Source organism: Mugil cephalus, chromosome 4, assembly GCF_022458985.1.
Source record: "Mugil cephalus isolate CIBA_MC_2020 chromosome 4, CIBA_Mcephalus_1.1, whole genome shotgun sequence".
Lineage (NCBI taxonomy): Eukaryota > Metazoa > Chordata > Actinopteri > Mugiliformes > Mugilidae > Mugil > Mugil cephalus.
This window is the reverse complement of record NC_061773.1, coordinates 8640867-8668833: the sequence shown is the minus strand read 5'-3', so window position 1 is coordinate 8668833 and position 27967 is coordinate 8640867. Positions and strand designations below refer to the sequence as shown.

The following is a 27967-nucleotide window of genomic DNA, read 5'->3' as shown; positions in this document are numbered from 1 at the left end:
GAGCTAGTTTTATTCTGCCATTCCATGCAAGTACGTATGCAGGCAATGAAGCTGCAGATTTAATTCAAAATATTGTAATCCTGCCTTTTAAAGAAGACAAGCAAAAATATATTTGAATCAAATTTGAGAAATCCCTGGTGTTAAATAAGTAGTTAAGTAGAAGTTGTCATGTTTTTGAAGCATGTGTGCCTAAAGTAAATTTAGAGTGCGTTCTCACTATGTGGACACATACAGTAAGAAAGATATTCCTGCTGAGCTTCCAGTATAAATGTTGAAAAAAACACAGAGCTTCCTAATGAGAATTATACTAAGGTACTTCAAATCCTGTAGTAATGATCTTATGTAGAAACATGAGACTTTATTAAGTGTTGGTACATTTTAACCACAGTGGTGTAGTTTCCCTCCTGAATTCTAATATTTAATATGAATCTGATTCATTATAACCAAGGATGCACACATACAACAAGTCTGTTACCTGCATTTAACCCATCCATTTTACACGGCGAGAGGAGTGAGCACATTTAGAGAAGTAGCAGTCAGGCAAACAGTACGGGTTAGATTACTTTCTCATGGATCTTTAGGGGCTTTGAAACTGTGACATTAAAACTATATTTCTTTAAGCAACCTTGTTGAGTATTAATGTCAAGATTTAGTTCAATGTTTGGAAAACAACTTACTCACAAAACCTACAGCGGGACGTACTTTGGTTGTATCATAAGAATTCGTTTTAATAATTGTTAACTAGACAAAATTGAAGCTAAATAAAATGTTAAATGATTGAAATCGTCAGCTTAGAGTGGTATTGAATTGCTAAAACATTTAACGAGTTAATTAGGAGATCTGAGTGATATAAACCATAGACCACGACATACCAACGAGGAACTAACTTCATTAAGACGGTCGTTTATTTACATATAGGTATCAGTTTATGTATAAAACATAAACAGGTTAAAAAAAATGTGTAAAACCTCACTGTAAAAAAGGTAAAAACGAATACAAAACACAAGACAAACCAGCACAACACATCAATTTTCTTAAAGTTTTTCACATGTCAGCGTCTCAACTCTCGACGCCATATTTGTCAAAGTGTCTCATAATAACTCCCAGCTCCACCTCCACGGTCCCCATGGCTTCGGTGTGTAGTCTGTATCTGTCCGCCCCGCTGTATATGAGGTCCGGGCTGCGCAGCTGGGGACCTCCGCCGACAAACATTTGCGCGAACTGCTCCTGCCAAGAGCCGAGCGGCCTCCAGGTCACACAGCTTATCCGGTGTTGTCCGGGGCTGGACGGGACGTGGCAGTAGCCGTATCCGTACAGCTGGCAGCGTCCGAACGAGTCCTGGTGCCACACTTGGAGGTGAAGCTTCGGCCAGCCTTGGAGCCCCTTGGTTGCGTAGTGCAGGTCAATCGGGTGACTCCAGTACGATACGTCTCCGGTTTGGGGGATATCCACCTGGGTCTGGCCCTCCTTCAGCCCGGAGAGCAGACGCCATGCTCCTCCCGTGTGAAAGCCCCACTTGCAAAATAGTCTGTTTTGTGGGAAACCACTGGCCCCAACAATCTGTCCTATAATGTGCAGCTCTGCCATGTCACAACGACCCTCTTCGACCGGAGCATGCGGCCCCTAAAGTCCTCTTTTCTCTCCGAGTTTGAGCTCCGGTCCAACGACGGCTAGCAGCCAGCGACTAGCTACACAGCTCACGTCTCCTTGGTAACCTACCCTGCCCTACTGTTACTATGGCGACAGTCAACCCGGAGTTTAGACTGTCAGGCAGCACTTCATTTCGAGCACAAGAGGCATTATGAAATAAATCTTAGTAATAAAAGCCAGATATTGTCACAATTTTAGTTAGTAAAGCATAAACAAAATACCTAAATAATTGCTAGTTCGAATGTTGATCTTAAGCATTTGTATAAGTCAGGAAGTTGTTCCCTGTCAGGCAGCGCGAAGGGCAAAATCATAAAACATTTGCGGACTAAATTAAACATCCCGTCGGTTTCTCTTAATCAGTCGGGGATGAAGAAGGCAGGTTCACAGCGAGCCTCAACACCGGTTGTTTGTTTCTTTGAAAATTTGAACGGACTGCAGTTTAGGTCTAAGTGTTAAGTGTAGAGATCAGTACACTGGGAAACAGCGCCACACTGCGGCGGCGGTTTCTCCAACTCCAACATTGTACTTTTGATTCAACTGCATTTACTTGCCCACTTTAGTTACCGATTTAATTGAGCATTTTGCATAAATCTACAGAATGTCTATAAAATATAATACTCTATTATAAATGTCAATAATTTACTTCTAACTTAGAATTACATTTCACTCTGTAATATAATGATTCATTCTCCTTAAATGTGGTTGATTTTTTTTTTTTTTTTTTTTTACTTCTTTTGGTTTATGATCAAAATGTGTGACCTAGTCTTAAGTACTTTGTTGTTTGTCAATAGCTTGTAAAGTGATGATAACTAGGTTTACAGTGGCACCATCTGACCCAGTTAGCTATGACAGTAGGTCAATGCCAGGACACTGAGTTTATCCATCACAAGTTTTATTTTAATGCCTATTTGAGTGTACTGGACTATATGTTTTGACTGTATAATGTATGTAGCTTTGTTCTTGATAACATTTAAATTCTATTTTTCACAATGTGTATTTTATTCTGTGTTAGTTGCTCACATCATGAGAAGCATTTTGCGATACACCAGCCACGTATGGTATGATGATGTTCTTCTTCTTCTTCTGCTCATCATCTTTGTCCTTTCTGAGAAGCCACTCAGATAAATGGTGAAACATCTGCTCTACAAGTCTGCTGGCCCTTCTTTTTTTTTTTCTTCCTAACCCTTTTTGGATGTACCATGCCCTGGATGACTGAGAACCTTCACAGACATATGGTGTTGTTAGGACACATCACACACCCACACAGTCCTGATGAAGTGGATTAGCAGTTTTTGAAATGTTTATCTCTTAATAAATAATTTGCTTTCAAATTTTTAACTTTGATTGTTGCCCATTTAGTTTTTCCAGTTTTTTACTTTCTATCTATCTCTGTCTCTTTGTCCTTACAGTCTGATCCAACCCTAGAGAGACATTTCAAGGGTCACAGGGACTCTGTGACAAGTGTGGACTTCAGCTGCAACATGAAACAGATCGGTAACTGACACTGCTTTTCTCTGTGTCTTTGTTTGTTTGTCGTCTCTTGTGTATAAAATGTGTTTTCTGTGCTCCCTCCTCTCCCAGCCACAGGCTCTTCGGACTCTTGCGTGATGATCTGGAACATGAAACCTCAGATGCGAGCGTATCGCTTTGATGGACACAAAGACGCCGTCACGTCTGTTCAATTTTCTCCCTCTGGCCACTTGGTGGCCTCAGCGTCCAGGGACAAGACCGTCCGTCTTTGGGTGCCCAGCATGTAGGTTATGAAGTATCATATTTCTCACTTTTACATTTATTTCCATACCAACACAAAACTATGACTCACAAAAGCAACCAAACAATTTCTGCAGGCTACTGTTCGTCTCCTGCTTCTAACAGCATGGAGGAAACCACACATTACTGGACACCCACTAGGTTTTGTTTACTTGATTCAAATGATAGTTAGGTCTTGTGTGTTTGTGTGTGTGTACAGGAAGGCTGAGTCAACAGTATTCAGAGCTCACACTGCCACCGTGCGTAGTGTTAATTTTTCCGGTGATGGTCAGACTCTGGTCACGGCCTCTGACGACAAGACCATCAAAGTGTGGACCGTCCACAGGCAAAAGTTCCTCTTCTCTCTCAACCAGCACATCAACTGGGTCCGCTGCGCCAAGTAAGAGACACACAAACTCGTACAATTGTGATCGTGTAATATGGTGTACTTATAGTTTGGGCGGTTAAATGTAATTTGCTTACACACCGACTTTTCTTCGTACATCTTTTCTGTCTGCTCAACGTTTAACTGTTTTTCTCTGTGCATTTCTTTCAGGTTTTCTCCTGACGATCGTTTGATTGTGTCGTCCAGTGATGATAAGACCATAAAGTTATGGGACAAGAACAGCAGAGAGTGCATTCATTCTTTCTATGAACATGCAGGGTAAGCACTGAGGGTGAGAATGATGGCTGGTAGAAAATGTGGACCAGAGGTGTCTTGATGTGTGTGTGTGAGAGAAACAAATGGTATTTATGTTTGAGTCAGTTTTTCTATAAGGATAGACGAGTAACTTTATACTGCCTCACAACTCAAAGCCTTCTCACTCAATGCATTATTTCCTTATATAAATATTCCTTCATAAAATATTTCGGATGTTAGTATTTTCAAATGTTATTGTAGGATGTGTTTTCTAATAACATATGAAGATTTGTGTTAGACAGACGAGCCTTCTGGACAATTCATGTTTAAGTATATGCTTTATTTTGTTTTTCTCCTAAGTTACGCAAACTATGTGGACTTTCATCCCAGTGGAACGTGCATTGCTGCTGCAAGCACCGACAACTCTGTCAAGGTCTGGGACATTAGATCCCATAAGATGCTACAACATTACCAAGGTAAAGTGAGATCATGGTCTGTTGATGGAGCAAAAAAATTGAAATTATTATTTGAATTAATTAATGACAGCCACATGAATCTACTGTGAGTGACTGTGAAGTTGTTGTGAAGTCACGTGTGTCTAGATGAGCGAGTTGCACAGATACTGTATGTTCTGTGCTTGCATGAGAGGAAATACCTCTAGATACCAGCAGGTGATAGTAGTCTGTATTCATCATTCAAAAGGGAAGACAGGAAAACCTTGGACTGACGAGGTAGCTAGAAAGAGCTACAAACCATTGTACAGAGCTGCCCTTTCATGAATCATGCTTCTCTGTTGGTCTGTATAGTTTCTTCATTTGAATGCTCAGATGAGATGAAGACACACAAACGTCTAATAGAAATCCACCGTATTCACTTCTTCTTGCTCAATACCACCAATCAGGGCTTTAGGTGACAGTCATTACACCATGTGATCCCTAATGCTAATCTCTCTGACAGTTTTTTTGCATTTCCTGTAAAAATAGGCTCTAAGTGAAGACAGTGTTTGAAAATTATTATCCGGAATCAAACCTGTTGCTATAAATCTAACGCACTTAATACCAAGATGCTGTGTCCCTGTAGTCCTCACCTTTAAATACAGATTGTGCAACTGAAAAATAGCTGGACTAAGACAAAGACACCACTGAGCTTTAAAGATCGTGATTAAAGTGGTAACCAAGATTAATTATTTCTTGTATATTCAATAAACCAAATGTTGAAGCCTTTTTGTCAGTCTGCCACTCAGGCCGATTGTTCTCATCAGATCTCTTAAATGGATTTCACTTGTGTGATCTAATAAAGGATAATCACATCTGTCTGAGGAGACTGGGCATGAAGATAAAAGCTTCACCTCATCCTCCTCTATTCTGCTCCTCCACACAGCTTCACTCTTCATGCTGCAGTTATTTACCTTAGTAACACTGGCACAAAAATTAATAAAATATATAGTTTAATCTGCTTGACCAGAAATCGTAATATTCCGCAAAGGGATTGCACATACAAATAGGTATCATAGTTATTTTTTTAGCCATCAGTTCATCACTTTTATGATTTTTGAGCTGGCAACTAGTCTGTATCCTTACATAAACCTGGATAATATGAAAGAACATCATGGCTGTTGGCCATATTTCTGCAGCTCTATCCGTGTGTCCTGGTATATGCTATAGCATTTATGAGCCAGCAGGGGGACCTATTGTTTATTTAATATCTCCTGTCCTCATTTTGCCTTGTACTCATTCACCACATGGCAGAAATGCCAGAGGAAGTTATAATCGTTTGTTATAGGCTGCTCTGCTTGATGTAATACTGTGTGTTAATATACACCGGATATGAAGCCATACTCACTTACACAGTAACTCGAGCAGAGCGGTGTACAGCAGTGTTGCACTTTAGTGGAATCTATAAATGGTAGACTTACGTAGGATTAGGCACTGAACAATGTCTCAGAAGAGACGTGTTAATCATTTTATAGGTTGAAATTGGGTGAATCTGCAATTTATCACACAACTAATTTATTGTTTCTATAATTTTTCAAGAAAAAAGTACCAAACATTTCATGGTTCCAGGTTCCTGTGCCACATTGTTCCTGTGCTTCCTATGTGGTTGGTTTGGTTTGTCCACGCCATAAAGTGGTTCTCACAGATCGGACCACGTCTGGGTTCAAACTCGCATATTCTTACCGGGGCCCCACAACTGTTGACATATACTCGCTCTCAATGAACCATGAACATGATTAGGAGAGATGCTGTGAATTAAGCATCTGTGCATTTGTACACGACGTCAGTCAACATCAAAAAAACATCTGCCCCCTACTACGACGTACGTCCATGAAGTGTTTTTCCTTAAGGAACAATAGAGCAGAGAAGAACACGCCATCTATCACTTTGTAAGGGATTAGTTGTGAACATATTCAAAATATTCTGATTTAATGAAGGTGACCTTCAAGTTTACACTTGAGTCTTTCTGGCCAGATGCAGCCCCCTCCTGTCTGCCCCCACTCTCTCTCTCTCTGCTCTCTCTCTCCTGCACTTAATGCTGTCAGTGGATTTGACATATTCCTGGTGACAGGTGTAACAGGATCAGCTTCCCTCACAGTTACAGTTACATGAATCAACCTATTTCAACATTAATACCCAGTGAATGAATTTATTTATTTTAGCAGCTTTTCTTCACTGAATGTATTCAGTCTTTGTTCCCGATCTTTAGTAACATTTCTGTATCCAGCAGGATTTAGGATACTGGACATGCAGACGTCGACTCCGCACCTGTTCTAAACTTTTTCTCTTTGTGGTTGTGTTTTCCAGTCCACAGTGGTGTCGTGAACGGATTGTCTTTCCACCCGGCTGGTAATTTCCTAATCACTGCGTCCAGCGACTCTACAATGAAAATTCTGGATCTTGTAGAGGGAAAACTCCTGTATACACTGCACGGACACCAGGTAGACACACACACACACACACACACACACACACACACACACACACACACACACACACACACACACACACACACACACACACCCTTGTGCAACACATGACACATAAGCGCTGTTTAGGTATCCTACAGGCCTAGTCAGATTACCCAGATGATCAGGTCATGTCTGTTGTCTGCTCTTCTTTTCCATGTGTGTGTCTGTGTTTCTACGTATGTGTGTAGAAACCATAGTGTGGACAGTTAGGTGTGAGAGTGTTTGACATCTCTGTGCAAGTTTGACTCTATGAAGTGTGTGCGTATACGTGTGAGTGTGTGCGTATAATGCCTTTTTTTGTATGTGGTGTATTTTCGTACATGCCTGGCGTGCGGGCTGCCCACTCATGATGACTCAGCTCAGGCTTGTTGGAAGGAAATTGAACTGTGTTTCTGCCTCCGTTCCTCTGGATCCTTTTCTTGTCTTTCTTCTCGGTTTTTGTCCCGTCGATTGTCTCATACCTCAGCACAACCCTCTCAATGCCTCCATCACAAGCATCGTGATTTTCCTCCGTCTCTTCCTGTCTTTTCCCTTTCCTACTCCCTTTCTTCAACATCTGATGTACTCGCGTTTTGGCCAGCTGGACTAGCTGTCCGGGCGGCTCTGTCTGCTTGTTTGGACAGCTGATGGACTGGCTTGCTGGCTGGTTATGGTAATCTGTGGTTTGCCAGTACCACATGTGGTCCATCTGTCCTTCTCTCATTCCGCCGTTCTCGTCCGATACCTGTGTTTACCTCCAGTCACTTGCCAAGTCTCTTCTCTTTGTCGTGACGTGAAAAAAAAAAAAACCTTTTCGCGCTCACTCTCTTTACACCTCCAAATTTATCATCACCTTTACCGTGTCTCGGTTTCTTTTGTTCTTTTTGGCACAATGGTGCCTCCAGCAATCTGTTGGTCCTGGGAACGCTCAGAGCGCTGATTGTCTCTCCAGTCGCATAGCGAGAGATGGGAGCAACCCCCTTCTGTTCAGTGTGGGTGTTTAGATTTATGTGTTTGTGTCTGCTTGCATGTACTGCGTATATGTACTGTATGTATGTATAGTACTGTGTGTGTGTGTGCTTAAAAGTTTGGCATCCCACAGAATTTTCTAAATTTCTGCATAAGAATGACTCAATATCAGTCCTGAAAGTAGACAAAGAGAACCCAATTACACTAGGTAAACACAGATATTACACTTATAATAAGATATTACAGCTAAACAAGGCCATTATCACTCTCTTGTTTCATGGACGGCATGAGATTCTTGTGCTGCAATTAAGTATTTTTTCATCCCAAAGCATATACTCATACAAACCCGTCATCATCCACGACATTAAAACCAGTGACAGGAGAAGTGAATAACATTGACCATCTTGTGATAGTTCAATGTTCTGCTGGGAAACTTTTGGACCTGGCATTAGTGTGTCTGTTGCTTAGACATGTAGCAACCACCTAGACCAGACCAGGGACCCCCACCCCATAGTAATGACACTCCTTGATGGCAGCAGTCAAAAAAAAAAAAAAAAAAAAGCACAGCACAAGGTGTTGACCTGGTCTCCACATTCACTTGATCCTAAACTGATCAAGTATCTGTGTGATGATCCACAGAGGCCCCTTCCCTCAAAGGCCCCCACTAACAACATAGTGTTACCAGACATCTCAGGACACCCTCAGAAGGCCCATGTCTATTCTCTGATGAGGCACAAAGGAGACCTACACAATGTCTCGGCATAATGTTGTGTCTGATTGTTGTAGACGTGTTCATGTGAAAACATGCGTCTTGCTTTTGCATTTGACAAATGTGTTGATTAGCCAGCCTTAGCTGGTTTAATTGAATTAGGCTCGTTTAGTTTAAGTTGTCTCTCTGCTTAGCGATGACAGTGTGTTCAATAACCTTGTAAAAAAAACAAGCCCTCGACTAATGTATGAGAACATGTTATCTTTTAAGGGCCCAAGATAAGATGCTAATCACCGTCTATAGCTCAACTTGCTCTTGTTCGAAAGCGAAATGTCATGTGAGAATTAATTTCAGAGGCAATGCAGTACAGCTCTCCAACCTCTTTCAGATGTTAACTGTTTCAAAACAATTAGAGGTGGCATGTAGAACATCTCATTCACATGTCCTTCAAACACACAAGGCTTCTGACACCTTCGGTTGACAATTGAAGACACAAAGCAAAAGTGTTCTTCATCAGCGGTTAAACGGCACAAGTGTCTCTTCTCTTTATTTTACAGCAAACTGATTTGTGTTTCCTTTTCTGTTAGCCAAGTGTTTCCACAGACTCCACACATAAACCCTTTTCTGCTTTTCTCTGCTCTGCCATCCTCATGGGCAATTTCTTTTCTTTTGGCTTGGCTCTGAAGTTGAAACCTGAAATTTGAACAGTTTGCTTCATATTTTTTTTTTTCAATTATCCATTTAATTAGTCGGTTTGTCAGTGTCTTCAATTACACACAAAAACATCTAGTTCCCCCGTTAGACACAAATAGAAGAAACAGACAGACGGAGGGAGGGAGGGAGGGGATACCAGGCTGTAAAGACAGACACATTTATTATTTTATGGTTATCTCTGCAGATATTTTCTAAGGTAACACTTTCTGTAAAATTATTAGGTGTTGAAGTTATTCTTAATGTGTGAACTTCACATGGCCACTTAAAAAAAAACAACTGGATACAAGGTAGATGCTGCTGTGTTTATTGCTTAAGAGCCTCAGGCTAACACATGTGTAAGTGTTTATGTATTATTTTAGCTTTTTTAGTTAATCTTGCACCTGAAGGTTCACATCCAGCTACTCCAAAGACAGGTCTCTGAACGCGTGTGACACAGCGCAGTGTGTTTTGTGATGTTTGCCCATTTGGAAAACATCTTTCTGCGGCAGACAGCTTCTCTCGTCCAGTCCATCACCCTTTTACCCCAGCTGTCAGGTATTAGTTTGTGTTTTTGTCTGCGAGCAGGATGCACTGATGCAGGCTGACATCCAGGTACAAGCTTTCACCATGTTACTGCTGTTCTAGTCCTAGTTAAGGGACGCGTGTTAAACGGATTTCAGAAAATCTGTGATTCTTTTTTTTAAGGGTCCGAATCTTAAAAGGCTTCTTGGTGTAAAATATGTGTCATGGGTGCAGATACAACAGCACCTTTTATTAACAAATACACAAAATGTTTCTTTAGATGTCCTGAGATGAGATGTAGGGGGATGCACTCATCCGTTTTTCCAAACCATTTCAGACATGTAAACATTGGCTTATACGGTGTATTGACTCCTTGCTGCGTATATCCTTTCATTATCATAAGAGATTTTCTGCTTGTGAAAAATTAAATGAGTATTTTACTGTTTTAAATGATATGTCCATTCATTAAAAGGCTGCATCATTAGAGTCTTATAACAACACGGACCAGGAAACAACAATTCTTGTAAATGAGCAAAGCGTTTCTGTAAAGTTTTATAACTACAACAGGGCGAGTTTTTAGAGAAATAACTCAACACAATAAAAACGGTAAAAGTTCATAATCGTTAGTCACACCTTTAAGGAGTGCATCATATGTGGCCCGTCTAGTCTCTGCAACACCTGATTATTTATCAGGAATATATGCCAGTTAGGTTCATGGCTCTGTCAGACGGAGTGTGCACGTGTGTGTGTGTGTGTGTGTGTGTGTGTGTGTGTGTGTGTGTGTGTGTGTGTGTGTGTGTGTGTGTGTGTGTGTGTGTGTGTGTGTGTGTGTGTGTGTGTGTGTGTGTGTGTGTGTGTGTGTGTGTGTGTGTGTCTGGCCATGGCAAGTGGCAGCCTGGCAGCAGGCATTAGTCAGAGCAGAGACAGAACATGCTGTCTGTCAGGCCGTCGCGTTGCCATAGTGACTCTGTCTGCCTCTCTCAGGTGCTTCTGGGAAACCATTCCTCACCCAAACCAGCCTGTCTGGGTGCCAGCCACAGGAACACAGCTCCTTTTTTTCTTCACAGCAGCCTCCCTGTCCGTTTCTTTTCCAGTCTTTTGTTGATCCTTTCCTTCATCCACTCTTTGAACACCGTCAGAGGGCCCGGGCCTACGATCACTGACCCCGTTTTGACGCAGGAAATAAAACTAACGGAGAGCAACATTTATGAGTTTTAGGACCTGGATCGTGTCTGTTCTCCAGACTCGCACAGAACACACAGACATGTGCGCGTACGCACCTTTGCCAAAGTCCTGACATCCCCAGGTGATCCTTTTTGGCTCTGACCATGTGTGACCTCACCCCACCTGAATCTCCGCTTTGTGTTATCGATTGCTCCGGTGCACCCCCGCACGCCCCAACCCCTCTGCCACAAACACAAAACACCCACGCAGATCCACGCACATTCAAGACCTTCTGTTCCGAGCATACTGTAATTCTGTTTCCTCACATCAACACGTATAAGACTCGGACAGAAAAAAAAAAAAAAAAACTCTAGCTGCCTTCTGTTCTTGTCTTGTCGTTGCATGTTTTACTCAACAGGGAGAGTGTTTGGATCATATAGTGTATATATATATTCATGCAGTTTGGGTTAAATTATGTTATGTTAAATTATGTTGTGTTTACTATCCGCGTATTTACATTAACACCTACACTTTCACTGCAGCTACGTTTTCTTGGCAGAGAGAGATATTTAGTTATTCATATTATTTAAGGTTACTATGTGTGAGGTTTGTAAAGGAATGAATGGGTAAAATTCGACACAGTTATATTAAAACAGTTTTAATACCTTTGCAATACTGCTGATGAGGTAAAATTGATTTTATTGTGTTTTTTCTCGTTTTTCATCTCTTCAGGGTTCAGTCACCTGTGTGGCATTCTCTCGGACAGGAGAGTACTTTTCCTCTGGAGGTTCTGATGAACAGGTGATTCTTTTTCCTCATCCTAAACGTTTATCCGGGTACAGCCAGGTTGATGGGCTCGCTTGTGTTTTAGTCAGTAAATGTCCATTACATGCTTTATTGATAGTACCAGTTTTAATTTGCCTTTGGTGTGTTGTTTTGGAACACATTTACATTCGATTTACAGGTCATGGTGTGGAAGAGCAACTTCGATTCGGTCGAGTGCAGGGATGATGTCAAACCGCGACATAAAACAGTTTCCGGCTCGCAGTCACCACCAGCCGGCTCCAAGGCTCACGTGCCCATCAGCTCACGTCCGTATGTGCTGAGCAACCAGGTAAGTCCAGACTCAAGAAGCAAACACAACCAGGTCCGTGCTGTGTTTCATGCCTTCCCTTTGGTCTTTGGAAACACAGACTCTATATATTATCCCACACGCAACCTTCATATGCACACATTACTGTTCATGTCAGTTGTCATGAACTATCAACTATGTAACAAATTAAATAAAGTTTCCGTTATGTCTCAGATTGTTGTACACATGCCCTGTGACCAAGCATTTTCATGAATCTAATCTGTTGATTTCAGACTTCGGCGTAAATGTCTGAGTTAACAAACTGGTGATTTTTGATATTTTTACTAGTATAACATTTTTCCTGAGGGGGATTCAAGAATATCTTAACTCTAAATATTGTAAAAGGGTCATCTTATCGTTTGGTGATTAGGGTATGCACACACAAATGTACATACACACTGTATGTCTTTTGTAACTGCTCAGATGACTACAAAAAAGACCAACTGAAACGAGGTGCGCACATTTGCATGGATGTGTGCTGACTGGCTGCAAAATAAACACACACACGGACAGATGCCCCTCAGCTTATTCCCCCCGTGCACAACCTTCCTTTGAAGTCTGCAGTGCGGCTCAAAGCTGTTTCCTATCTCACATGCAGGGCAAGAAATGCCTACATATTCACACGCTGAAATGTCTTCTCCCTCCTTCTGGCCACTGAAAATGGAGGGAAAAAAACACTGTGAAATGTTATTATTCTGCTGGCGAGTTTTGATAATGTAGTCGGTGAAAAACTGAAACGCGAGCGCTGTGTGATTGTGGTGAAACTAATATTAATAATGTCTAATTATTGAGTCTTGTTAACGGCTGAAACGAGACACTGCCAAACTGAAAGCTAAGAGACCAATGGACGTTTAAAAAACATGTTATCTCACTTTAGGTTACTTCGCATTTTGCATTTCCAAAGTTGATATGTTTTGAAGTTTCTTACAAATGTTCTAAAATGTGTAACTTAATAATGCATTTATGCAATTTCTAATAACATTGCAGGACATGAGACACTGTCCAATCCTGGTTCATGCTGTTTTGATTTAATTTGACAACTAAAAGGTTTTCGATTTTTATCATGAGAGTCTATCAATGCCAATGTCAGTTAAATTATTTTAAAAAAAAAAAGAAAAAAAAAATCGGATGGAAATCAAGCCTTACAGACTTTTAAGTCCATTTTGTAGCAACATCTTCTCCAATTTGGTGAGAGTAATGTAATAGAACATCATTCTGTTTTTCAGTAAGAGTCTCTCTGATTCCACCACACCCTGTCTCATACTACTCCATCCGTCCAAGAGGAAAATGTAGTTAAGAAACTGCTGGACAGCTCAATTTTGAAGCTGTAACTTAAATGATAAATTAGAGTGTCCATATAGTTTTGGCTATGAACATTAATTTGAGGTGTGTTTTAGGACATCAGCTGCAGTAGCGCGGTGGGGGTTCCTCTTCATGTCTCATCAGTAAACAGAAAAGGTGGCAGCAGCGTGGCTGTTGAGTCGCATGTGTCTGGACCAAAAAGTTGCTCTTGAACACAACTCAAAGACCACAGCTGTTTCATGAACTCATCAGATGTTGCTTTTTTTCCGTGCTGTTCGTTCTTATGCGCCGATTTAAGTGTAAATTCAGGACAAAGGGAACAGGAAGAAAAAAAGCGTGAAGCTGTTATAGGAGGAGTGTGACGTAAAACAGGTCATTAAGGCTTCAAGTGTTACAGGGAAGTGGTCAAAAATAAATCAAATTTTACATCATTGGCCAGGGCAAGTAATAACGGGCAAGTGACTGAAAGAATAAAAGAGTTTGACCAAAAGATGCATGAAAAAAACAAAACAGACAGAGAGAGCACTGCTGCCATTAGTGATGTTTAAATATTAAAAGGCCTAAATGTGTCACACATAGACAGGAGACAGGGTTTCACAGACTGCCGAGGGAACCTCTGGGAATGGTTTGGATTTCAACCCCTTTGCCTCCTACAGTGTTACTTACATCAACAAGGGCACGGCCAAGGTCTTCTCTCACACACTCACGCACCCTCACCGTCTCTCCTTTCTCCTATTGATCTCTCTGTTTAGATCCACCCACAGTTATGTTTCCTCGCCTTTACACTGCGCAGAATAGCGGGATTCATAACATAAATGTATGTGACAGATGAAAAAATGGATACGGTGAGAAGACTCAACTGTGGTTGATTGTTGTTATGAATAATAGACATGATAAAGACGAGCGTATTTATAATTCTTTGAAAATGTTAATGTTTATTTATGCTTGTTCCATTTCAGATGATCACGCTGTAGTAAAAATATTCATGTATTTGAATGTTCAGATTAGATGAAGGTGAAAAATGAGAAGAGCATTCTGTGGGCGCTTTGAACGTGTTTTCATTTGTTTACCGTCATCCCTTCGCTTTCCTTTTTTTGCGCGTTGGTTAAATAAACTTAACAACGAATCAGATGGAGATCAGTCTGATTTAACACTTTTAAATGGGCTCTGACAGGGGTCTGACGGACACAACAGGCACAGGTGACTGTTGATGGCCCGACACGGCCCTTATCAGACACAAATACTATGTAGCCTGAACCAGGAATTAGCCTTTACTCGAATGTGTGTGTTGGTCAGTGTTACTTCTGTTTTACTGACAGTGTTCTGTTGTGACATGAGCAAAGAGTTAGATTCTTGGAAAGTATTTTTAACTTCTTTTGCAAAACTAGAAAGTTTCTCAAGCTTCAGGTTTATAACATCAGAACTAGTCTAGAGTCTGTCCCGGTAATGTGAAAACCTGATGTCTGCGTTAAAGTGAATGGACTCCCAGTGATGCAGGAGACATCTTGTATCTGGTAATTAAACATTTTAAAGGAAAAACATAGATGTTATTTTTTTGTAGGAATTTCTTACCCAGTAATTAAACTTTACGGTAAACCATGCAAGACACAAATCGTGGCGTTTTTTTTGTCTTCACACGTCTGGAGGTGATCTTCAGAAGATCAGGTTTATCAATCCACTTAGTCCCCATTATGGTGAAAAGTGTTTTGAAGCAAGTGTTTAAGGAGCATCAGCTACATGAAGGTGATTACTTCTAACATTTTTCTAAAATGGAGTACCTAGCTTTTAATAACCGCACTTTCTTAATAGCATTTTGAACCCGTCAGGGCCCCTTTTTCTTCATCTGCGTGTCACTTTCTCTTTCTCTCTGTGCTATTAGAACGGGATTGTAAATGGATTTGGCAGCCGTTATTACAGATGTGCCTGAAAGGGTGATTAGAAAATGGGCAGCTGTGGTGAAAGATGATTAGTGTAATGCATGCAACATATTCTCTACTTCTGAATTCTCTGTTCTGTTCTTGTGTAACCTCACCAACCCCTTTTACTAGGAAATGTGTTTTTTTTTTTCATATGCAGCTGGTTTAAGCTTTAGTGCTAATGGAAAACCAGTGCTTCAAGTCTTGAGGAAGAAATGACAGTGGATCGACTCTAGTGTTTGCATTGGATATCTGTCTTCTAAAAAACAAGCATTCATAAGACACATGTTTGTTCTGTATTTGATGTATTTGAGTTTTACCCTGTCAACGAAACAACCGCTCTCTGTGTTGTAGCAGCTACAGATTCTGAATCTAAAATGGCAGGAGACGCCCAGAGGGTCTTAGTGGTGTGTTTGTCCCTCGTCTGATCTATCAGAGGGATGGTGTATACTTTATCTTTTTAATACAGTTTTTAACCCCTCATTCTTTACTACTGTGTATCTACATGAACATACCTGGAAAAGATTCTTGCAGTTACTTTTCTATCTCTGGTTCTCATGTATGGCCACTGGGAAAATGCAGACAAATACAGCATATGCAGCTGGTCATTAAAACTTTTAGAATGACCTTTTAAACGAATTGTTTCAGGTAATTGGCAAAGAAATCCTGTCTTGACTTCACCAGGTACAGAGGTTCAACTCAGATTAATTGCTGATGTGAGGTGTTTACATTGCCACTCATTAACCTCCCAGACCGCATGCAGGCTCGTTAAGGCCACCCCAGTTAATGTTGAATACGTTTGATGTATTTAAACGTTGAACGATTGTATCAGTACTTTCACAACAGCCAGTGAGTAAAACTAGTTCCCAGAGGACAGGGTGTTGTAGACGCTGCTGTTAGACCATGGTAAACCATCCTGCCCTGTAGATTAACGTTAGATAACATACTACTGTTGACAGATATTGAAAGTGACCGTTAAGGTCTCATGTTTCATTGCCGATTAAATCAACCCAGGTTACAGATGGACTACTGCCACCTACTGAACTGGAGTGTGTCAGTGGTTTCACAGGAAGTTGGTGCACCTCATTTTTGGTTTTGTTTACAACTATTTTGCTGTGAAATCATACCAGGTAATGCATTCTACGATCTAAATAATATCCTATCGTGTTACACTTCTACTATTGCACAATTTTAAGATAGAAAGAAGCAAGTGTGTGATGCAGCCTGATTTCAAAATGGTATAGTATTTTAAAACTCCTAATGCTCAGTATTAGTCGTACCAAAGGTCTTAGAATGAATGTTAAATTAAGTTGGGATTCCAATCAATACCAAGAGACTGAAGCTACTGTGCATTTTTAACTGGCACGTTTGTTGTGGTTGGCATTACTTTGGCCATTAAACATGGAAATACAGCATGTTATAAAGGGTAGTATGTCACATTAGAAACTACATATAAACTGTGTCAGCTGTAAATATGGCCATAACAAGTGCTGTCTGAAAATTCCTCTAATTTCAATTATGATAATGGTACAAAGAAGTAGCTGTATTATTTTAGAAGATACAAGAAAAATTCAAAAAGCTCTTCAGAATCAAATCAAAAAAAGACATTCATTGGTTTTCTAAAATACTCTGGATGTAATGACAAGGTTGAACAGAAGAACTGTCCAAAACAAATCTGGTGGAGTTTGACTTTCTGTTTCTTTTTATTATTTGACTTGGATAATATGTCACATCGTGAAACACCAATTAAGTAATATAACGTGTTCCAGTTAAATTTTTATAACAGCAGCTTCTACAGACACATTCACCCACACATTAACCTCATTGACCCCAGTTAGTTCCTGGCACTGACATTTCTCTCGTCCTCGTTTATGGATTGTCATCTGCCAGTTCGAACTGTCAAAGCGGGAGCTGCAACTGGATGTGCCGGCTTCCTCGATTTTCCTTTTCATGTATTATTTAACCATTCATAATTTATTATTAATACAAAGCCTTTTATCTCTCGTATACTGCCGCAAGTCACACACAAGTGTCGCCATAGAGTAAGCAAATTCCGCCACTCACCTAAATGTGATCATTTGCTTTGGCAATTTAAAGGCGAAGAAGAAAACAGGCATAGGTACTACAACACAGGGAAACTGGGTTTTATGTGCTTTTGTAGACTTATTTTCACACTAGCAGGATGTTTTGGCTTAAGACAGCCACGACAGAGCTTCATAGCTACTACCAGTCATACATCCAAATACCAGAGTGCAGCTTAATCTTAAAAGTGCAGAATTAACATTCACACTTGAAGTGTAAATTAAGATTGTGTCTAAAACTCATAGGACTGAGAAAGAATATAAAGCTCTTGGACCTCTCTTCATAATAACAATAAAACTAGGACAAACCATTCATTCTTTCATTCATTCGTTTTCTGTAACTGCTTGTCCTCTGGAGGGTCGCAGGCATGGTGGGGTATAAGAAGCCCCCCAGGAAGAACCTAATCGTAAAAAGGTACACCCCAAAGCAAATGATAGTGGTTTCAATACCAAATTAAGTTAAAACAGTACTAACTGAAAGTCGTACCTTTAGCTCTGAAGTCTCTATAATTAATGAATTAATAATTCATAATTAACAGTAACATATTTGAAAGAACTGAATTCAGTTTCCTCAAAATACGCATAAGAAAGAACATTAAAAACTGATCACATTTAAGTGTAATCATTTGACTGTGGACTATGTGCACAGGAGCATGTTCAGTGCTTTTTTGTTGACATTCTGGCAAACTGATGATACTAAAACCAATAAATGTTCTGCAGGACACGTACTCAGTCAAGCAACTTTTGCAAGTTATTCATAGACTCGGTTTGTTTGACAATAGAACAAAAATGTAACTTAAAAGTTACAATGTTGTGTTGAATGTTATGATCATTGAGGAGGAGGTAGTTTGAGGTGCTATTGTATTGTATTGTTAATGGGATGAAGAAAACAGCTTGATATTTTCCATAAACTAATTTTTTAATTTAAACATTTTCTGACATTTTCTACACTAAAATGTGTAGAAAATGATGATTTCAAACTTTGTGTTTATGTTTTGCCTAATCAACACAAGAGACAATATTTATTCTTTGTGGACCTAATTAGGAAAGGCATTGTTAACTATATGCTGACATGAATTACTTTACAGCTTGCAAATGGACTGGAAAGCAGCTTTGCCATGCTAGCCATTAGCATCTGCTCTAGAGAGTCTTCACTGAGTTCCTGTCTAAAACACAACAGGTGGACATGCAGTGATGACTCAGTATCTGACAAAACTCACTGTGATGATACTGAAGTCTTTTTTTTATTGTTTTGGGGTTGGTTGAGGTTCTTCTTACAAAGCAAAGCAATTTATTTTATTATGCCTCTGTTAAAGAATGTCCAGACTTTTTATGATTTTGTTCAGGCTTTGTTGAATTAAGTCTAATTCTCAGCATTCCTGGCACCCAGAACAGCCCGACTTGGGGATTAATGTAAACGGCTCAATGCTCTGACATATTGCACACATATCGGTGAACTTGCTTAATCAACATCATTTACTATGCTGATGCCATGCTGATCGCTAAACAAGCAGGCATAACATTATGACCATCTTCCTAATACTGCATAGGTCTTGTTTCTTCCCCTAGAGCAGTTGTGAGACTTCAGAGAACAGACATGGGTCTTCTGAGGGTGTCCTGTGGAGTCTGGCAACAGGATGTTGTTAGTGGGGGTCTTTGGGTCCTATGGGTTGAGGGGAGGGGCCTCTATGGATCATCCCACAGATACTTGATCAGTTTGGGATCTAGTGAATTTGGAGGCCAGGTCAACACCTTGTGGTCCTCTTCATGTGTGTTGTGTGTCTGTGACAGGCTGCATCCTGCTAGGGATAACCGCTGCCATCAAGGAGTGCTGTTGTTATAGGGTGGGGTTGTCTGGTCTGGGCTGTGGTGGTACATGTCTAAGTAACATCCAGTTGATGTTACATCGATCCAACATCGAGTTGCAGGTCCAAAATCTTCCCAGCAGAACACTGAATTGTCTTGAGATGATAAATGTTATTTACTTCTCCTGTCAGTGGTCATAAAGTTGTGGCTGATCGGTGTATCAGCATTTTTGCATGTGTACATACACATTTAACCATCAAAGAATCCCTTTTATGGGACAATTGTAGTTTGTGTTTAGTCCCGTCTAACCCAAGTGTTAAAACATCCCTTTTTGCTTTGCCAAAAATCAAATATAACACATAACAGCCTTTTCCCATAATTCATTTCACCAGGAAGAAATTGACTAATGAGTGTTTATTCGTCCCGAGGCAAAGGCCACCCATGTCCACTGCCTTTCCAGAATGAAACCCACAGGGATTTCACGAGCAGCTGACTTGATATGCTTACCCTCTAATGTGCTTGAATTTGAAGCCGTGATAACTTGGCCAACGACGGCCACTATACCAGGTACACACGGCCTGTGTGTTGTATGCAATAAGCCAGAATTAAAATGAGGTCCCTGCAGCTAAAGAATGAGCTTGTTTGGTTCAGTCGGGAGGTCTCTCTGCTTAGCACAGCTGAGCAAATCTTGATTCGCTGCTGTTTTGCGGTGAGGATGGATGCGTTGATGTGTGTATCTGTGTATATGTGCGTGAGTGCCAGCCACCGCTGACAGGCAGATCAGCTCTCTCTGATCACATCCGCTCTAATCCCTCATTCCACCCCCACCCCCTCTCTCTGTCTCTAGCATCACATCTGGGTCTCTCTCCCGCTCACGTGTGCAGACAGATGAGCTGCACACTCACAGCAGGCTTCCCTTCACAGCTCAACACACACAAACCCCTGCGCCGCTCGGCTCAGCCTTAGGATGCGGACAGAATTGGGAGTGGGTTCAGAGAGTAGCCGTGTGAACTTTTATCTCCTTTGCCGTTCGTTTATTAGACTTAACAACAGTTAGGAATTGGTAAACCTCCACCGATCACAGACGTTTCTTTTTCCGTGTTCGTCGTTGTGTTCGTTCATCTTTAAGGTGCTGGGAAGGGAAGGCAGGAGGCATTATTCTGACAGCGGGAGTTGAATGCATTTGACAGCAGGGTATAGAGGGAAAGACAGGGGGTGGGACAAGGGAGTGTTGAAGACAGGATGGCGGAGTTAAAGAGCCTAATGGTCTAGTGGAGCGAGAGAGCATCCACGAGAGAGGCAGAGTGGAAGGTGGGGAAAGTGGGAAAACAGGGCGAGCACGTGAGCGAGCTAGACAACATGAGCACACCGGAGACAAAGAAAACAAACAAACAAGCGACACAATAATGGAAAGGGGGGAAATATGAGGGCCATTAACAGACACCTGTTCATGCTTGTTACATGAAAGGGATTTCAGGAGAAATGGAAAGAATGAGGGAGGAAACAAACGACTAAGTGAAATGAAAGCAGCAGGAAGAAGAAACACAGAAGCAGTGACAGAAATGGAAAATGAGAGTGAGATGTGCCCTCTCTTGTCGCATGTGTAAACTATAGAAACATTATGTCGGGGCTGAGGCTCATCACAGGCTTTATTCATTTAAAAGCATCACCTGCACTTTGGCGTGAAATGTTTGCTCCACTCTAATTAACTGAGATGCCATCAACTGGTGAACGTGTCTGTGTCATATGTCACCTTACAGATTTATTAAGATGTGCACACTCCAAAAACCTTCTCTTATTTGATAAAAAAAAGAAAGACCAGTGGAAAAGATACTGAACATAGGAACTGACATTGATTCTTTACACTGTAGATGATGAATCTGTCATATGTGGCAGCGCAACGAGACCTTTTATCGGTGGCTATGCCATCTGCTCTAGTAGGAAAGGAAAGGAAAGGAAAGGAAAGGAAAGGAAAGGAAAGGAAAGGAAAGGACCCGCCTGAATGATTGCCATTCATTTAAAGTAAAAACAGACATTATCGTCTAACAATCAATTAGGATGCGTAGGCCCATTAAAGAGCGGACAGCTCTGCCAACACGTTTTGTGTTTCTCCACCTTTTATGCGAGACAGTGACACATGTGCAACATCACGTCATAATCTTTCCAGTCATTCTAAAATAGAGTTTAATTGAGGAAACCGTTTAAATATCTTATAGTAGTTTGTTTAAATTGTAATTATTTTTATCTCCATCTGGTGGTCTCTTAACATTTAGTTTAGTTTAAAGTACAGTTAAAATGTACAGAATAAGTAAATAAAATAAAATTTAATATAAATTTAATTAAAAAAAAAGAAATGTGCTGGAAGAGTTCACATAAAATTTACATTGGGAATGTACAAAAACAATTACAAGTAATAAACATGCCAAACAGAAACAAATGATAGTACCACACTAAGGTTGATTGATTAAATACTAAGATAAGATGCTTGGTGGCAAATTGTTCCAAAGACGTGGTCCTCTGTTCTCTCTAAGGAAGTCCAACATTAAGGACGATGAATGCCTTTACTGTCTAGTGGAGTAAAACTGAATATCGAGATGGAAAAAAAGAAAAAGTTTTGAAAAAACACTTGGCAAATCAAATCGTGAGGTAAATTAACAAATTTGTACATGAATACACAGATTTGTCTAATTTCATCCAGTATAAAGTAATCACACACCAATGGTAAAGCTGTGTTCTGTAAGGGATTAAAAGACAATTTTAGCTTGTATTTATTTGGATATCACCTTACAGGTGTGTACTCTATACACGATATAGGTATTTACAAAAAGTGGGCATCACTTCATATCCACATATTCACATTGATAACAGTGACCTGGATTACTATTTTTGGAAAGAAAAAAACAATACTCTTATGCTATGTCTGAAAACATTTTGAAATTGTTACTCTAATGTTACTCTAAAAACTTCAGGCTGACAGACTGATTCATGCATTGCATTAAAGAAGAAAAGAATTATGTTATGCAATTAAAAGTACGTTTGTTTGTGCGCCAGCTGCCTGCCTTTGACCCCTGACAGCTACTGATTTACCTGAAATGAATGAGTGGCATTCACCTGTATCATGTATTTACAAAACTACTCATCACTCCCTTAGAGTTTATGAACAGCTGATGACATTAACAATGGCTGCAGTCTGTTTAAGAGATGATGGTTGGACAGTCTGCCAGTAGGTACAGAACGAAGGGAAAGAGACATTTTAATCAGTTACACCTGTTCTTTTCTTTGGCGTGGTTTCACCAGCTCACCCAATTAACGGCTAATTTGTAGCAGCTAATTAAATTTAGCAGCAAACGCTTTCATTATATCTAAGTTTTAACTTTTTTTTTTTTTTTTTTGAACTGCAATTGTGTCTCTATTAAAACTACGCTTGATTAAACATTTAACTTGCCAAGGCACTATTGTACCTAATTTACAACATGAATTGTGTCTTGGATACATTCACATGTGTGATCAAGGCAACATGCAGAGCAGCAGACATCACTGGCTCTGGTTCAGTTACATGGAATCTAATCATCATTATTCACTATTAGTTACACCTGTCTTTGGCAAGTCAGCGTGTCTCCTGTCCATTATCTGCACCTGAAAACCTATCTATTGTGTAAATGGCTTTGCTTGCATTTTTCCTGAACTCTTACCATTATAGTCACTGCTAAAACGCAGCTGAGTGCTAAATGTCATATAGGGCCAGTTGCACAATGGCACCCTTGGAGTTTAAAGGTTTCAGACTGGTTCCAGGGACATTTCAGTATGGCAGAACCTTGTTACTAAGTAACTTTATTTACAGTGTGTAGCCCATGTACATGCTACAACAGTAGACATATCACATGAATCACAAGAGTCAGGAATTGGAGTGTAAAGAAAACACCTTTTCGACGATTTGGTCAGAAGCGTGACAGCAGCATATCCGAAGACTTGGTATGGCAAGTGAAAGGGGAATGGAAATAATCCAGATGCATAAAATAAATACCTATAACTGGGAATTGAGCGAAGAACTTGATGTGTCAGTGTAACTTGTGTCAGTTATTGCATCAGCCTGAAACAACTTTGTGACGTAAAAGTCGTGTACTCAGCTGTTTACCTGTGATTCTTCAAATCCAATAAGAAAAGAGTTGTCATCATTCAAGTCTGTTCCCTAGAATAAGTAGAAATTTATAGTTTTAGCCATACACACCAATCAGGCACAACATTAAAACCACAGACAGGAGATGTAAACGATCCAGATCCTCAGAGGCCCCTCCCCCTAAAGACCCCCACTAACAACATCCTGTTTTCAGACACCACAGGACACCATCAGAAGACCCATGTCCATTCTCTGATGTGGGGGCACAAGAGAGACCTGGACAATATTGGGAAGGTGGTCATAATGTTATGGCTGATCTGTGTATGCTTATATGCAGCAACAACATTTGTGTCTTTAGTCACCCACACACTCATACTCATTTTCTTTAGCGGTCCAACTTGGAGCTCTGTCTGTTGAAGAAGCTGTTTGACAGATTTTCTCTCTGGTTTATTTCTCCAGTTAAAGTGTCAGGAAACATTTTCAAAAGCATATTATACAGGACTTCAGATCCTCCGTAAGTCAGCCAATGATGCACTTTAACGCTATACAAAGCTCAGTATAAAGGGAGTGAAAACACTTGCCTGCCTGGCAGTATCAACACTACAAACGGCCCATAATGGAGCCCCCTCTGTAGAAGGCCATGCTACACTGCTACTGTATCCATTCAGACTTAATATCTGCTTTTGGGACCATGTAATTGCCTAGAGCTTAAATATAACACGGCTGCATTTGAAATCCAATTACCAGAAAAAATAAAGGTTTCTTACAAAGGGTTTAAGAATTGTAGTCAAGTCCATCCACTTTCATCCTTTTGAGTAATTAAAGACAGGCTGTTAGTTTTCATTGTCTTGTTAAGTTGAAATGATTAGGAGGTTTTTATTATTAAGAGTGAATTCATGAAAGCGCCAGCTGCTGATGCAGAAAGGGGACATTAAAGTTTTACAATTGAATCATTTCACGTCGGGAACCTGCTCTGTGGATAAATGTGTAGTTGCTGGCTCAGTGTGATGAATGGTTTTGTATGCAGCTTCCAGGGTGTATTGATGACTGGCCGTGGCAGACTAAGAGTTTAATTTGGGCCTCAGGAAATTTTCCACTGTTGGTTTTTCCACTCCAGGTGATTCATTAGGAGGGTGGTTACTGTGTTTGCGTGTGCCTTTTTCTTTTTTTTTTTTTGTGCGCGTGTGTATACTTGTGGATAGCCGGGTTTTCCCCGGCCCCACGTTGGACTGCAATGGTGCTGTTGAGTTAGCAGAACAATATATTATTTTATCATACAGTACAGTAAGTTGATAACAATAGTATATTATATAAACTAGTTTTACTCCAATAAAGTTTACAATACAGTTTAGTGAGGATAACACCAGTTAATCTGTTTAGCAATGTTTAGACTTTTAACATTCAGCTGAAAGACTTTAAGAACTGTATTTGTCTTCCTCCATATTTGTTTGTTCTACGTGTATGTGTGTGCTTACATTATGTGGTAACCAGGGCTTGGTGTCTGTGTGTATTTAAGCAGCTGTTTAATACAAAGCATTAAGTCATACTCTCAACAATAGTTAATCCCGTTTTAGAGGAGCGTGTATGCTCAGCAGAACCAGCCTATTGTCCCTCTCTTTCTCAGGTCGTGGCAGTAACTTGTTTTATTTAATCTGGTTTCCCCGAATCTGTGTGTAAGGGAAATATATATATGTTTTATTTCACCATCTCTTGACAAGGGACGCTGCCGGTCAGAATACTTTATGGGTAATAAAACACTGGAGTTAAAGGTGGAGTATTTGAACAACCATTCTTGACAAAGGAACGGATAGCAATTTAAGCGTGCACACACACACACGCGCGCGCACACACACTTTGAGTCCTCTAGAAATTCATGGTTATGCATTGCCAAGGAAACAGCACTAACAAGAGAGGGCAACACAACAAATAATGTAACTAAGGTTTGCTAGGTAATATGTTAGCAAACTGTTGCTGCAGCAAAGCTAACATGGTTTCCCAGCACCAGCACATCTGCTCAGAACAGCGATACCCACAACTCTCTGCTGCTGATTGGTTGGGCGAGTGTTGTGCGGATCTCATTTTTCAAGGCACTCCAGACGTCCATCAGATTATTATTCATTTCATTATAAAAAATACTTGATTCAGTTTTTATTGTTTTTTTATCAGTTGAATATGTTCTAGTATTGTGTCTTGGTACTTATTGGTACTCAAAGTACAGTCACAATGAAACATCTGTCCACTCGTTCACACAAACACACCCAGACATTCATATACCAGTGCCAGGGGAGCTGGAAGCAACTTGAGTCTCCGTGTCCTGCTTAAAGACTCTCAAGGATGACATATGGTCCATGCACTAACGCGCTCCGCCCACTGAGCCACAGCTGCCATCGTTCTCATTTTTAGGAAACGTTAAAAATTAAACATTAAAGTCAAACTAAATGTAATGGACACCAACTAGCTTAAACATTTGCTCTTAGTTGCTGTTTGCCATCATAGTTTTCGTGTGCACCTAAATATGCTGTTAATAAAGTTTGTTCTTAAAACACAAAATCATTGTTGGCTGATTGGACACATTTACAGCTCTTTCACACTTCTGTCTGGTTGCTGATTGGTTGGGAGAATGAGCTACCACTCTCTGCCCACACACTGCATGATATCTCATGATATCACATTCACTGAGAAATACTGGTGTCTGTACTTACTGTGAAAGAGCCAAGAGTATGAAATTATTAGTCTTTCATACATTTATTAAAAATAATGTTATATATATATATTATTTTTTTTACAAATACATGCACTTCTAATTTTATGTATTATTGGTCCATATTAGAATTAAGAAGAAGGTATAAACAACAGTGGCCACATCCCAGCAAATGGGAAGTTGAGCAATTTCATTTCTGAGTTATTTGTTGGTCTGAAATGTTTTGTACACATAGTTCCTTCACTCACATTTACATTGAAGACCATCATTTTATGCTAATGTACATATTTAACTGCAGCTTGCAACAGTTTCAGTCATTTAAACCACTTAAGACTAACTATTGTTAACTATTATTAACTAATTATCACTTAACTATTTTTGTTTCTTTCATTCTGTTGTAGAGCCGGCCGGCCTAAATATTTACATAGTTTTATTTTTTGTCCCTTTGGTCCATTATCCAGAGACATCAGTTTAAGACATGGTGTCATTTCTCAGTCATATTAATTAACGTTTTGTCTTCCTTCTGATTGGGCCAGTCCGCTGTGGTTGACCAGGTTACACGAGGCTTTTTTGCTCTGATAGACTGTTATTACTGAACCATTTTGTCAGAACTCGGAGCAACAGATAAGAAGTCATATCTAGGAACGTGTCACAGGCCTTTTCGATGTGACTGCAGGGAACTGCTGCCCATTTCATTGTGGCAGTATAGATTAACTCTGTCTGTGGCAAATGTGACGAGGCAGGCGCCAACTGTCATCTCCACTCATCTGGCTTCATTTGGGAGCAACACAGTCTGACGCCACACTCAGCTTAGTGTGAATAGGTTTCCTGTTGCGTAGTGATGAGGAAAATGAGATGAAGGAAACATGTTACGCCCTCATGAACACCACTCTTCACCACAACTGCAAAGAAAGACACAACAAAAAGGAACCTAAACTGTTGCATTTCCAGCTGAATTGCTTGCGGTTTGTTCTGTGTAGTCCGATGAGGAACAAAAATACCTGTTAAAAGGAATTTTTGTGTAATACATTTTGCGTACAGAAAAAGTAGTTTTGGTTTTCTTTTTTGACATATGCTGATTAGTCACAATATTAAAACCACTGACAGGAGCCGTGAATAACACTGACCATCTTGTAATAATTCAATAGACCTGTTATTCATATGGATGAGGATTAGACATGTACCACCCACTTAGACCAGACCAGACACCCCCACCCCATAGCAATGACACTGTTGGATGGCAGCAGCCATCCCCAGCAGGATGCAGCCTGACACAGACATACACACACAAACCTTAAGGAAACCTTATGTTGCTAGACATGTCCATTCTCTGCCCAAAGTTGCTTTTGCTGTATGTTTTGGATCATTGTCTATCTATACTGTGAAGCTCTGTCCAACAAACCTTGGTGTATTTGGCTGTATCTGAGCAGAAAGTATATCCCTATATGCTTTAGAATTTATTTGGCTGCTTCTGTCTTCTGTCATATCATCAAATACGCACTGCATCCACCATGCTTTACAGAAGATGTGGTGTGCTTTGGATCATCAGCTGTTTCAAGCCTTCTGCATACTTCTCTCATCTTACTTTCTTCTGCCCAAAGAATGGGCTGACTTCATTGTTTGTTTTTTGGCAAAGTATAATCTGGCTTTTTATTTTGGAAGCTGGTTAATGTTTTCCTGTTAATGTCGGTGAATCTATATGATAGACTTGGATAGTGATGCACCTACTTCCTGAAGAGTGTTATTCACTTGGGTTGTGAAGGGTTTTTCTCCATAGTGGAAAGGGTCCTACGGTCATCCATCGCTGCATTTTTGAGTTCTCGACATTTTTCTTTACTCAGAATGTTCCAAACTGACTGATGATTTGGCCAT

The 27967-nt window shown here is 40.3% G+C and overlaps 2 protein-coding genes across 3 annotated transcripts in view; one reads left to right on the top strand and one right to left on the bottom strand.

Annotated features, from left to right (window-relative positions):
- poc1a (POC1 centriolar protein A) overlaps positions 1-27967 on the top strand; it is a 43239-nt gene that overhangs the window by 1540 nt on the left and 13732 nt on the right. Inside the window, exons 2-9 of one of the 2 annotated variants that reach the window (XM_047584175.1) lie at positions 3060-3144; positions 3232-3403; positions 3620-3799; positions 3956-4063; positions 4400-4515; positions 6841-6974; positions 11773-11841; positions 12005-12147. In XM_047584175.1, the coding sequence (XP_047440131.1) occupies positions 3060-3144; positions 3232-3403; positions 3620-3799; positions 3956-4063; positions 4400-4515; positions 6841-6974; positions 11773-11841; positions 12005-12147 (1007 nt within the window). Of the gene's footprint in view, positions 1-3059; positions 3145-3231; positions 3404-3619; positions 3800-3955; positions 4064-4399; positions 4516-6840; positions 6975-11772; positions 11842-12004; positions 12155-27967 lie in introns of both variants that reach the window. The other variant, XM_047584174.1, reaches the window with a different exon arrangement.
- b9d2 (B9 domain containing 2) lies at positions 888-1725 on the bottom strand. Its single transcript, XM_047584176.1, has one exon. It carries the CDS (start codon positions 1585-1587, stop codon positions 1060-1062), a length of 528 nt encoding a protein of 175 aa, XP_047440132.1. The 5' UTR covers positions 1588-1725; the 3' UTR covers positions 888-1059.